This window comes from Accipiter gentilis, chromosome 8, assembly GCF_929443795.1.
Source record: "Accipiter gentilis chromosome 8, bAccGen1.1, whole genome shotgun sequence".
Taxonomy (NCBI): domain Eukaryota; kingdom Metazoa; phylum Chordata; class Aves; order Accipitriformes; family Accipitridae; genus Astur; species Astur gentilis.
In genome coordinates, this window is record NC_064887.1 from 12536987 (window position 1) to 12551266 (window position 14280).

Consider the following 14280-nt stretch of genomic DNA (forward strand, 5'->3'; position numbering starts at 1 on the left):
GCAGCCCCTGATTGAACAGCATTGCCTGCTTGAATTACTGCAGCCTTCTTGACTTGGGGTAGTTCAATATACTGGAAAGTGCTTATGGACTGCAAATTTTGCCATGTAGGAATGTTAATGAGGATCTGGATTTGTCTTTTTCAGCTTGAGTAAGCATTTTAGGTGGGAAACCTTTTAGTAGAAGAAAATACAATCTGAAATTCTATTCAGAATTAAGGAGAATAAATTACTGTGTTTTTTTAGTAAAAATACTTAATCATTAGGAATAAAATATTAAAGCGAAAACAACTTAAGAATCAGCACCACCCACAATTTATACAGGAGAAGAAGCCTTTTTTTGGTGGTTTACAAACCCGTGCTTTGTACCCTGACACTGAGGTATCTAGACCCGACTGCCTGCAAAAACAGTGCTCCCAGACAGCCTGATCTCTTGTTTTTTCCTCTGTTGCTGACGCTGTGTTCACACATCGCTCGCTTTTGCTATGGGCATTATTTAAACTTGAATGCATTGTGTCTCTTTAGGGTAGATGACCCTACATATGTAAAAGCATGTGGCTCTAAAGGTAACAGAGATAAATGCAACAAAGTACTATGTAAAGAAAGCCACTTATACATATTTTCATCTGTCTTCTTGAAGTTGAAGGGAAGGTTAGCATCTGCAGTAATTTCAAGTGTCAATGTGTAGCTCTTTGGCAGGGTTTTCCCCACCCCTCAAATGCTGGGTTCACTGTTTTGCTGCTTACCTTGTTAAAGCACCCAAAACTTGGCACCCCTACTTTGTATTTAGACAAGAAACAAAACAATCCATTTCCCCAAGTAAAAGGAACTCAGGTCTTCAGCAAAGAGCCAGAGTATGAGTTGCTGAGTGAGTCCTGCTAACTAGCCAGCACTGTCAGCCCCACAGCCAGTGCTCTAGGGGCAGCGCAGGCAACAGAGCAGGAAAAGTTCTGGCAGCCACCGTGTTCATGAAGGTGCATACTACACAGCCCGAGCCCTCTCCCAGGCAGGACATGCTGGTGGTTATAAACACAGATAGATCTTAGAAAACCTCAGTTAGGATGCCAGGCCTCCTCCTAGTGCCCATGGACAGGCAGTTTTCTCCATCAGAAGTTTGAGTGTTTTTCTGTCTGTGTCCACTAAAGACATAGGGAGCTCAGAGACACTAACTCCTAAACTTGGCACCATGAAGACACTCTCAAATGTCACTAAAGTATCATCATCAGGTGAATCCCTATATCATTCTAACCAGGAATTTCTGATACACACTTGTTTTTCCCCTGTCTACAATCTATTCTAAGGAGGCATTTCAGAGCACCGATGACTGCTGCAAGAAGCTCCTGCCAGGTAAACAGCGTGACAGCTGGGAATAACGTCTGCACTGAAATCTGATAATATCCAGTTAAAGAAAAAACAGTAACTAACTCACTCCAAGCTGTTTTAGAACTGTCAAAGCTGATCTGACTCTCTTCACAAGATCAAAATTTCTTGCTGCAAGTAGCAATCCTCACATGGTAACACGAGGCATCAAAAAACTCCACATACTGCTGGATCACTCCTTTGTCCACAAATGTACCACATTTTTCCCTTTAAAATTCACCTCCTAGGTCCCAAATCTGATTCTTCAAAGGAGTTTTGCAACCCATGAAAAAGGATGCTATAACACAAGGGACTTCCCCAGCTTCCACAGGAGTAAAGGAAGCAGTTGGATACATTTAAGAAGACTGTTCTCACCTCCTCAGTGCCACATCCAAGCACCTGGCTTCATTTAACCTTTACAGTTGACTTTTCTCTCCTTTATGCATCCCACAAACAGCACAGGTGCTTAGCTGCCCTCTTATCCTCTCAGCTTGCAAACTGATTTAGATTTACTGATGTGGAGAGAAAAGGTTGAACTTTTCATTTGGAAATTAAATAGTGGACTTTCTGATGTAAATCTTAGTGGGTGGCTTAGTCCAGATGGATTGAAACTGTTCTCTTGCTACTTTTTGAACAGTCTGAGCCCAAGAAAAGGCTATAACTGAATTTTAATTCAGCTCCAATAACTGCAAGTCACCAGACTATGATGAGTAGTAAGAGCTCTTTGCTAACAACTGATAGTGGGATGAAATAGGAGAAGGGCTGTGAAAGTTTCATCCTGTTCTGAACAGTCAGCCCTGTGTCCAGAGCACTGCCGGGGAAGCAGGGAACCATTCACAGGAACGAAGCACTGAAAGGGATCTTCTTGGTCTTTTTGTCCAGAGTTAGAGGGTATTTATTACTCTGTGTACGTTCTATTCTTTCCTCATGTGCCCATTACTAGCACAGGGGAGAGGAAGGAGACCATGCTAAATGATACCTTCACTGTGCCTTAAATTCTTTTACTAATCCCTTTCTTTCTTCCACCTTAGCTAAGAATTTGCTATTTGCCACCATGTCTCATGGTTGACTAAAATTCAGAGAGATGATATCAGCTGCGTTCCCTTTAATATGAAATCAGTTATCTTACTAAGGAAAAAACTTACCAACTTAGACTACGTTAAACCAGTTTTTATAAACTTGCACTGTGTTTTTTCCTATTTTTTCCATTGTAATGGAAATGGAAAAACTCCCACTTTTCCTATTTACCATTGTAATATTTTGTTAGTCATGATTCAGGACCTGCTATAAAGTTCTGCATTTTTCTCAAGTCAGACTAATGGGTCTGTAGCTCCCCAGAGCACATCCCCCTTCCCTCCTACACACACACTCTCTCTCTCTCTCTCACTCTCCATTAGTACAGGTATTGTGTTTGTTAATCTCCAGTCACCCAGAACACCTCCCTGACTTGACAGATTTATTACTAAGAGTTATGACTAGACCTGTGATTTTACATATCAGCATGTTTTTCAAGCATTCTGAGATGGCAATGATCTGGGATCTCAGCAAAAGCAAAAAGTCCTAACTCTGACTGCGGTCCTTTCCACTCCTATGCCACTCTGCTTCTGCTCCCTTATTCAGCATCACCATCTGCAGTGAAACAGAGGCAAAGTATTCACAGTTTCTAGGTTGCACCTACAGGTGTTTAACCATTACTGGGTCCTCACACATGGAGGCTTACTGCTTCCTAAGATCCTATGCTGCACCATTCTTAGTTCTTCCCATCCTAACTGTGAAGTGTAGGTCCTGGGGAAAGCTACACATGTATGACCAATAATACTTCCCTGAGCTACCAAGATGACGTATCTGGGAGCAGATCTAATAGCACATTTTACTGCTTCCCCATTTAAGGGCATCACAAAAGCAGCAGCTTTTAGAAAGGAGCTATGAAGAGAAGGTTCAAGTGGGATCATAGGAGAGACCACATTCCCAAACAGCTGTGGAAAATGGAACGCTTGAGGAATGCCTTTACCTTTTGATGTGATCACCATTTATAAGAAACATTTATATGGCCATTTTTTCCCCCTCCCTATTAGTTAATACTTCCATACAAATGGATATTGTCACTAGTGTAGGTTTAACGTTTGCCTGCATAGCATGTGAACTGATACAGAAACTGAATATATCACAAGAAAACTGTGATGCCAAAGACTCACCTGACAACAACGTCATAGTCATCAATTTTTAACCCCAATGACTTATTTGCAAGTACTCCACCGTTTCCCACAATAATACATCGCCGGCAGCTGAGACTGTGGAAGAAACAGAGGAAAGAGGTAATTTTTGTAACATAACTTTGAACACACTGAGCTGCATGTATTTAGTTTGCACCTGAGAACTACAGGAAACCTTCTGGATAACTAAGAATTAAGAGGAGGACAGAGATACACTTGATCCCCAGCTCACCCCATCATGCCCAGGCATTACACGTGACAAACTGCTTTCAACACCTCGCACCACGTGTGGCCTAATGAGATGAGCTGTCAGGACAAGCAGGTCCTCTCCCCCCACACCCCTGCTACGATGGGCTTGAAGGGCTTGAATCAAACCCCTCTGTTTACTTAAATGTTCTCATTATTCTTTTAGCACTGAAATAACAATAAACCAAAGGCTTAGTGAGGAAGTCCTCTCTTCAAGCATTTTTCTGAATGCAGGCAGATCTTGCCAGATTATCTGGGGTGTGCTCACCTTGCTGAGTGCAAAATTGCTGCAGTTGGCATGAGACTTCAAGAGACAGAAAACCACTAAATGGATAGAAAAAGGACCCCCCCACACACCTGTCCAGTAGGAAACATATATGGAGACACAATGGGTGAGGAAAGGGAAGGAAGACAACCTTAATTAACAAAGAAACAGGAAAGAGAAGGAAGAGAAGAGTTTCTTGTGGAACTGCAAGTCACGAGAACTCTCTTCAACAGATGTTAAAAAGTGATTTCGTTTTGAAGACAGAGAGAGGACTTCTTTCCAGCCATCTAATCCCAAACGCAGCTGGCTCTTCTGGCAATGCGCCTCCAACTCTGGTAGTTCACTGAAGGAATACGTGTCTGCAGAGCCCTTTTCGGAAAGGTTCCAAGGCAATCAGTTGTTTGGAGGAGATCTGTGGGCTAGGCGGCCTTCCTAGTCCCAGGCACAGTCAACTGGTCTCTTCTAGGCTGTCCTCGCTGTGATCAGTCTAAAGAGCCAGCGTGAGGAAAGCTCTAATTATGTGGGGTCTTTCTTTGCAGAGCAGGGCTGGAGAGCACTTAAAGACTCAGCTACACCACTGAGGGTTACCCTGCTGACAGACCCATTAGCTGGACATATGTGGAGAATTAACAGCACCAAGAAACGCTCAGGAACAGCTTTCCCAGCCCAGATAAAGTTTCATTGCAGATCCCAGCTTTTCCAAAAGCAAAAACCTCTTCAAGAAGATGGACATAGTAGCCAAGTACTCGTGTCCCTAAGGGCCAAAGAAGTGTGGATGTTTGTGATAATCAAATCACAATGGAGAAAGAACTTTATAGACAACGGCACAGAAAAAAAACACAGTTCTGGCGACAAGGAGAAAGCAGAGGCAAGATCTGGTTCAGGCAGTATGTTGTGTCAAGGAGGGAAGGGAAAGAGTCAGCCCCAAGTACACCAACCGAGTGACAAAGATGTTAACAGCTCTGTCAAAACCTTTACAGAAAAGGTGCTGCAGTAGGGAAAAAAAGACGTAGTTCAGTTCTGGCCAAGTGAAATTTCAGATGAAAATATGCTCTTGATGATTATAAGAAAGTTTGACCCCCTAAACAACAGACTGCTGGGTGAAATACTGCAATTTCTCTACCTAGTTGTCTCTGACTTTTCTTAATTTTATATTGTGAAGAATGCTACCATGCTGAAATCCAAAGGCTGCAAGCTATAGACACTCCCCTGTATCCCTTTCCCACTTACTGTTAGGATGCTAGCTCTTACCAATTTTGAATGCAGATGTGTTTGTTTCAGCCTCAAACCCCTTAATTGCATTCTTCTCTTTTCTGCTAAATTAAAGCACCATCTACTGTCAGCAGTCCCTTCCACATCTGCCTGTGATCCACTTACTGACAAACCACTGTGTGTAAACATCTGCCTCTACGTGGATAATCAGTCACAGGTCAGACTCGTGAGCATGAGCCGCTACACATGAGATAACCAGTTCCACCAGCCAAAGCTGTTCCAGCAGCCTCTCTTCATGGCCCTGTTCCTGCACAGTACTTGTAGGCTGATCAAAGCCCATTCTTAATTTTCTCTTGTCCATACAAACCGGAGTGAGCTCATCACATCTCTTACGGTATGGCAGCTCTCCTAGATCCTGAGTCATGTTTGCAGTACCTCTCTGAACCGTTTTCAACTTCTACTCAGATCTCCAAAGTGCTGACTCTGGAAGACCAGCATGCGGAGCTCAAGCTGCTCAAAGCAGGGTCCCTTTTACACAGAGATTTTATGTACATCATTCCAGTGCTCTTTTTATAGTCACTGGTTTGCAGAATACAATCCTCATCTTGTAAGCACAATCTGCATTGTCACCTCTGAGATGCCTGACTTCTGATTAGGCTCCAGTAAAGACCTGTTCAGAGAAGGGCCCAATGAAAAGGTCTAGACTGACCTGGCTCTCCTACTCCTTACTTCCCTAGTCTTTGGCTCTGGCAAATTTTCCTAGAGTAATTTTACTTTTCCTCCAGATGGGTTTTAACCACTGCAAACACCTGCCAGTAGGATTACACTAGAAGTGTCACTAAAGGATTAATTCTCAACCCTGACAGTAACTTTTCAAAGCTATGTGACATCTCCCATTTCTAAAAAGGACGACTGCAACAGCATTGTGTAGAACCAGAATATAATGGACCAAGACAAATAACTAGTGCCTATCTTCAACAGGTTACCTTTATCAATCAAACTTCTAGTTCATCTAAAAAATATATCCACTACATGACAAGATTTCACTTCCACAAACCCCATCATAACTCACATCAATTATGCTGCCATCCTAGCTCTGTCCCAGATCCAACTTTCCAGGATTTTTCCTGCAAAACCAAGCTAATCAACTTACAGCCACCTCTGTCATCTCCCATATTTCCCCAGGAATGGCACAACATTTGCTGTTCTAACCAACATTCCAAGAAGGGTTAAAAAGCAAACAGTAATAACAAAAAGAATTCTTGATTTAACTACAAAAAGAATTCTTTATTTAACTCTATAAATACTCTTCAGTGCTTACTGATTTAAAAAGACATACGATTGTCTTTTAAAATCCTCATAGTTACTAATAAAAATACACAAAGTATTTCGTTGTTGCTGTAAATTGGGACAACATCATTCTATCTTTACCCCCCAAAATGAAACAAATACTTAACTGAATGGTTCTGCCTTTACTCATCATAACTGATAGGTTAATCACCTTTACCCAGCTTCATGTCTGAAACATTCTTATATTCTCATGGTCTTGACATATTTAAATGCATCTTCCTTTTCCCTTAAGTCCACAGATACGATTTTTCACTGGTATCTTTCTGACACTAAGGTCTAATCTTTGATCTTCTAGAAGCTTTTTCTTAAATTTCTTTCAAAAGTACTCTGCCCACTCTCATCACAAAGCTGGAAGTTTCCGTTGCACACTCAGAAGGCAGTATTCAGATGCAGATTGCTTTCTTCAGGTGTAAATGATGAAGATACGGCGAGTCTTGGACCTTGCCTGGGTTCTGCACATCAGGCATGTACATCAAGTCTGGGCAGCCAGGACTTTTTTAATCAAGACCGGCAGAAAAGTGATCTGGCTTGGTCTCACCAGCTTTGGCAATCACACTCTGGAACAGTGAGAAGACTGCAGGGCCACCCTGATGGCACTGTGAAAGGGCAGCATTCGGCAAGGACGTCAGGCACCTGACCTCACATCCCAACCAGAAGTTGTGATGCTTTGCACCAGCATAGCTGGGCTCCTTCGCAGCCAGAACTGACTGATGGTGCCTGAGCATGGGAAACCTGCAAAGTCACTGCTGGCTCCAGGCAAGTTTCTGGCTGAAGAAACACGCCATGCAAGCAGCATCAGTTACAGCTCAATTGTTCCTCCACAAAGAAGTGTGCAAACACCTTTTTGTTTGTTTACATAGTATGTCAAAGCTGTGTTTCTTTTCCAGAAGAGCTCAAGGACTGAACACACCAGACTGAGCCCAGGTTCCAGTTTGCTACCAGGGCGGTATGAAGGAGGGTCACGGACTTTCCACACCAGACAGACTCTCCCTAAAGCCCTAAGTTGGGAGCTGCAGCCAGATGTACAGCCTCTTGACACAGATGCTCAGAGGCTGAGTTCATCTACAGCAAAACTGGGATTCACACAGATCTTCTTGAACAATATAGCACTGTAAACATATGTATGCATTGTAGCAACTGCTACTTCCTCTTTTATCAAAGCGCTTTAGGGATTTGTCAGGGGAGAAAAACCACAAAGCCTTCCTTTGCGCAACTTTGGAACTAAAGGCTTTGAGGAAAGATATAACAGAATAATTAAAAAATACATCTTTAGGGTAACTGGTGCTTAGGGAGGCTTAGCATATTCCGGTTTGATCTGGCTGATGCTACTTAAACTGGTACTATCAACCTGAGCCAGAGGGACACACCCACCTCCTGCTCTACCAAATTCCTTCCTCGCTTGTTAGTTTATATATTGCATTAGTAAAGACTGTGTTAGTTACAAGTTCAAACTCTCAGGTTTCCTTCATTACTACCTGGAACCAATACAAAAGGATCAGTCAGGTTTTTATATTTGTGTCTTTTCATAGGAAATTTACAGGGCATTAATGCAGAGATTTAGCCCCCAAATCCACTGAAGTCCAGCCAGCAGAAGAGCTATGGAACTAGAAACCAAGCCCTGATCGATTTGCAGAATGAGGAGCAGGCCACTGGAGGAGCCACTAAAGCAAGCAGTGAAAATGTCAGTGATGTAAATGGGCCTGGAAAAGCCAACAGAGGGCAAGAGAACCCTGAAGCGTCAAAGACAAGGCCCACCACCATCTGTGTTAGGGAGAAAGACATGCCAGCTCTGAAGGAAGAGGACACTGCTTCTAGAGAAAGTCCCCTGAATCTCCAATCTTTTCCAGAAAAGCTCAGAGCTGAGTTGCAACTGCTCTCACAAACACAACTGCAGCTTTACCTACCTCCTGCCCTGGAGCAGGAGCAGGTTACTATAAGCAGTTCAAAAAAAAGGCGCCATAATAAGGAGTCACGAAGAAAACTAAGAAAGCATGGCACCACTTACACTATGTTACAGGTGTGAACTACAGCATTTGTTCACATGCCCTCCAGCTGCTGCTAGCTATTAACACAACTGTACTCACAATGGAGGGATTAGTTGAAGCGAGTTGGCAAAGCTGCTTTGGGATGATGAAAGGTGTACACGTACCCGGAAGGATCGAGTTTGCCTCATTTCAGCACCACGTCGGTACATTGTTTCAGGAAAGGTGCATCAGGATGCCCTTTTGGCACAGGGATAATCAAACAAACAAGTTCATTTCCAGGGCTATGGGAGACACGTGAGGGTAATATCTCAAGGGACAGCTTTGTGAAGGAGGACAGAAATGGAGAAGCTTGGGTGGGGAGAAGACCAAAGGCTTGGTGTAGATCCCCCACCGTACAACTCTAATCCCCTCTTTCCTTCCTATGCTCTCACGCACTGCTCTGACCTCACGTCTCCTGCCTCTCCCACCCTTCCCCTGGGAAAGCTGCGTTCAGCGCATGGTTACACGAACACTTGCTTCAATGGGCCTGGCAGCGCTCACCCTCCCCACCCATCCATCCCCAGCCCGCTGCCTCCTGTGCTGCTGTTGCAGCGCCGGGCCAGTGCAACTCCTTAGTGGGAGAGGAGCTCTGTAAACGAGGTCACTGGAACGACCCGGGTTAAGGGAAAAACTTTTAAACTGGAATCATTTCAGTGACCCACTTTAAAGTCCTTCTTCAAACAACAGCAGCAGCCCAAGGAGAAGGTAGGGAGCTACAGTCTGAGAGCAGGCAGCAGCAAATACAGCTCCCTGGACTGGCTTTGCCAACAGAGAAAATGTTGGTGCAGCTCCACCCCGAAGAGAAGGTGAACCTGGAGCATCTGCCAGAATCAGCCCACCAGACTTCCGAGAGCCTACAAGTGGAAGGGTTCGCAAGACCTCCTAAGTCTGACCCCTTGTACCTCACAGACTTTAGCTGTGTCTCTTATCTCTTTCACAATAACGCGTTTTTTCAGCCCTTAATCATAGAATCATAGAACGGTTTGGGTTGGAAGGGACCTTTAAAGGCCCTGCTCCCAGCACACTGGAGCTGCCACAGAGAGGAATTGTTGGGCTCCGCTTTGAGCTTGAAACAAGATGAGAAAGTAGCTAACCTTCCCTCATCAGTCTGCTCCATCAGCTCTTCTGGAATCCAAAATGGGAGATACCCATTGCTGCCAGCACTGTAATTCACTGACAATCACAGCTGAAGAACACTTCTGGATGCATACCCAAGTCTTAATCCATGCCCTACTCACCAAGCAGGTTTCCAAGAGCAGCACTGTGGTAGCCTTAACACCTCCTACGGTACCCAAGTGCTCGCTTTTAATAACCCCTCTGTTGCAACTCCATCCACCTACTCCTTTAGGGTCTCACTTTGCAGCTTGCTATCCCAAGCCTTTCTTTTCCCTTTCTCCCACATCAGCTTTGATTTTTATCTTTCCTAAGACCTGCTCACTTGGAAGGGCTCTGGGAGGTATTTGACTGTGAGGCATATGTACTACACAACCAACATTGACTGCTTTGCATTTATCACAAAAATTCCCAAGAAAACAGTAGTTCCCCCAAATATCTGTGTGTTTACAAGCATACGTACCACCAAACCTTGTTACTGCAATACTACAGAAATACATTTCTAGCTTGTTCCTTAGGTCTCATTCATACTTGATATTTCAGGGACTTTGCATACGTTTCACGAAGGCTTGAGCGTTAGGCCTTTCCTAACTCTGCACCAAACCCACTATAAAGAATGTAAAACCAAAGTGAGCAGCTCATGCTAGAGTGGCTGTGTTTCACAGCCTCCTGAGAAATGACTTAAAAAACCTGAAACATTCCACTCTGCAAAGAACAGGTGAGCAGCACAGGTCACAATTACATTAACCTTCACTGCAAGAATCTTCCACCTGCCCTCTGTCATTAACACTAATTTCCCATGAGCAACCTTCTGAAAGAGTCTATATGTGGATTTTTCAACAGATTAAAATCTTAGCTCTCCAACCAGAGCTGAGATAAACCCCAGATGGGTGAGACTCAGTTGTGTGCAAAATCTCTAAGAAGGTCATATGTAAAATGATTTTGCCTTCTGGACATCATTTCTCAAATTAATCCAAACTCTGAAGGCTAACCCTATCTGGCATTGCTGTGAGGCAAGGCAAACTTCAAAGCAACCTAAATTAGCACACAGACTGCAAAAAACTAAGAATCAACTTTCACATAGAGAGTAATTCCCAACTCTAACTACAGCAGGCAAGCTCTACAGTCAACATGAGAGAGATGTGGAGACTTACAGAAAGGCTGGAAAAGCTTACAAACTTTGTCATGGAAAAGCAGGCAGAAGGGAAGCTGGGCCAGGAAATAAAACCAATGTGTTTAGAAAGCAGGAACTGTGTTGTTAGCCTGGATTCAAGGAAGTACCACTGCTTGGAAAGAAGTAGTACCAGGACTTTCAAAAGAGATCATGTCCCAGTAAAAACCTCTGACAGCTTCTGAAAGAAACTACCTCTAATCCGGGAGGTGGCACTAAACCAAAACTGCAGGGCAAAGGGAAGGAATGACAGAAAAGCAAGGACAGGAAAGGACTATCACTGGGAAGCTGATTGGAAACATGCCAGCGAGTTTCAGAAGCAACATCTACAATAGGACTGAAGAATCAAAGCAGCTTCTTCTAAAGGCATCAGCTCAAATACCACAGGACCCAGGAGACTGCTATTGCATCCTGGCACAGGCTTGGCCAACACAATCACACATTCGTGCTTTAAGAGTGAGGTATTAGTGAATGAGGTATTAGTGAAACATTGTTAAAACAAGCCAGTCCCTTCTTTCCCTCAAAGAGTTTCTTGTGATCCTATTGCTTTGTCAGAAAGGCTGAAAGAGAATAATGTGTTTATTGAAAACCTACTATTTACTTATTTGAAAAAGGGGCAAGAGGGTGTATTGTAACACCATATGAAACAAAAGATTAGGAAATAGTCAAAAGGTAAATGCTTTTTTCTACTCATGTTTGACTTAACAGAAGTCTCCAGAGTTTACAGATTTACTGGAAAGAGGACACAGTTTCCAGCTCCTGATCTAGCTCCAAAGCACAGCCACATTTACTGGCAATAATTTCTGGCAAAAATATCTAGTGAAATTTATTTAGGACATGTGGAAAATAATCACTTCTACTCTTTCTATTCTAAAAGGTCTCATCTTACCTGTCAAGAACTGGAGTTAGACGGTAATCTTTGGTTGCTGACAGGATGGCTTTGATCAGATTATCTGGGGAGAAAGGAAGAAGACATTAGGAACAAGTTCTCACTTCTAATGGAAATTAAAAACAAAGTGATGTAAAGCATCTGAAGCGGTTATTCGGAGAACCTGAAATAAGGTTCACATTAGGAATAAACACTTTAACTTGCATATCCCCATATTCTCTAGACAATGACCTTCATGCACTGGCTGCAAAGAGATGTTATGTGCCAAATTCTGATGCAGTGTGCAAATGCCTTGCACAGAGAGAGTGACAGGGAACAAACACAGTACAGTCTAAGGCAGTGGTTTCATACTCACTTCCCTGAGATCGCAGTTTCACAAACACTTCAGACGTGAAAAAGCCAGTATCACTGTCAATGCTTGCTTTCAGACAAGCTTTTATGCAGCTGAGCAGTAAACTGGATGCAGGAACAGAACCAGGTTAAAACCAATGCTTTATTTTCCTGGCTTACTTTTAGTTTAGGTTCAGCTCCGCAGCCTGGCTTTCTTCATGGCAGAATCCAATTAAACCATCATAGTTGCTTCAAGAAATGCCCATGCAACCTCAACCTACATTGACACCCAGTGAACGCTGCAACAACTAGATGGTATAAATTATGCAAGTGTAGACACACACACACACATATTAAATGTATTAAATTGTAGAAGCGCAATGATTACACGTAAATAATTCTATTGACTATGGAAATTTTTGAGTCTGCTTCCTCCTAGATTTTGTCCTTTGTCCCTGGTTTTTCTACCTCTTTCTCCCATAAAGGTCCAAACTCCTTTACTATGACCCATCCAGGGCCAAAAAGCAGCAATGCTTTGGCTAGTCTGGACTTATAAATGCACCAGTAACTTCGTACTGGGTCCGACAAACAGCCTGTCTGTCTCCAAATCTTGACTCTAACTGTGGCCTTAAAAAGATGCCTAAGAGGAGCATAAGAACAAAGCAAACAGACATAATATTTCCCTGAAATTCTTTTCCACCACTTAATTATTTTCAAATCAGGGATTTCATGTGTCAGGTATAGCTTCTATGTATCTGACAACCACAACTCTCAGTGATTTCTCTTCCATGAGCTCAGAATCCTCCTGGATCCATATGGACTTTCAATCACTTCCCTTTCCTGATTTTGAATATGGATTCCCTGAGCTTCACTTATACTGAAAAAAATTGTGAACAATTAGTCCCCTTCCACTTTCCTTGGGAGACTGTAAATATCTATCATATCCTTCCCTTATTTATATCTGTCAACCAGTCAAAAGGAATAAGTGTCATTTCTTTACGAAAGATTACAAATGACACAGGAACACTGAGAAGACTGACATCAAGCGATTGTTTACAGTCAACTTAAATAGTTTTCCTGATAGACACTACTTACTGCAATCAGCACAGTTAGAGTCCCTTTCAAGTAAAGAGTTCTCTTCTTATTTACTATATCCCTCTGTAGAAACTACAGGACAAGGGTGTGGGACAAACACACTAGCTCAAGGCAGCCCATGTGCCAAACACCTTTGAACCTGACAACAAGCTAGTGAGACACAGAAGGCAGACAAAGGTGATAAACAGAAAACTCTGATGGTTATTTTTAGATTGGGGAAGTTTTTGACATGCCATTACTGATAGCCCCTGCCAACCATTACAACCTTGGAACTGTGATTACTTTCAGAAGATCGTATTTTGGAGCAGAGTAAGGAAAGTGGCAATTTGTAGGGTAAAAGCAACTTACTTTGTTAGCAAAATCGTGTTTTTGTTTAATTTTCCTTCATCTGAAGAATTTCTTTTGATGCATTGGCAGCAGCCTCCCTCTCCAACAGGAATGCTATTTCCCTAAGTCTGCTGCAACAGCAGTAGGTTGTTGTGACCTCTAATGGCACCATGCCACAGTCCTCTCCTTGGTCTGTCTCATACGTTGACTTTTACTGGACAGTATATGTTACATTGGTTGTATTCCCACACTCTCAGAAAAAAGATCAAAGGATTGCATGTCAAAAGCTGCAACCTCCCATCTACCAAGCTTTTCTTATGCCAGGTTTGCTCTACCACCCACAAGTTAACACCCCGCACTACTTGGAGGGCATCCGTTACACTATGTTAAAAAGCACATTAAAGGAATGCACTCAAATACTCAATGACTAATGCACTCAAATAATTCTGTTTTTCTCATCTTACCAGCTAATTAGTAATGCCTTCATAGTGAATGCTCAGGAATGAAATACAACTACTTTAGGACTGGATATGGCAGCATTTGGGATGAGGATGTTCCCCATTCCCATCATCCAGAGAGAAAACAGGAAAAAACAAACAACAATATAGGACATTCAGTACAGATTATGAATGGCCAAATGGGACATATCTCTTCAGCAGCCCCCACAGTCCAACAACACATGGCATCCC

The 14280-nt window shown here is 42.9% G+C and overlaps 1 protein-coding gene across 7 annotated transcripts in view; it reads right to left on the reverse strand.

Annotated features, from left to right (window-relative positions):
• ST3GAL3 (ST3 beta-galactoside alpha-2,3-sialyltransferase 3) overlaps window positions 1-14280 on the reverse strand; it is a 201313-nt gene that overhangs the window by 51061 nt on the left and 135972 nt on the right. For all 7 annotated transcript variants that reach the window (XM_049807988.1, XM_049807990.1, XM_049807993.1 and 4 more), the window contains 2 exons: window positions 11840-11903; window positions 3552-3647 (listed from right to left, as the gene is read on the reverse strand). In XM_049807988.1, the coding sequence (XP_049663945.1) occupies window positions 3552-3647; window positions 11840-11903 (160 nt within the window). The remainder of the gene's footprint in view (window positions 1-3551; window positions 3648-11839; window positions 11904-14280) is intronic.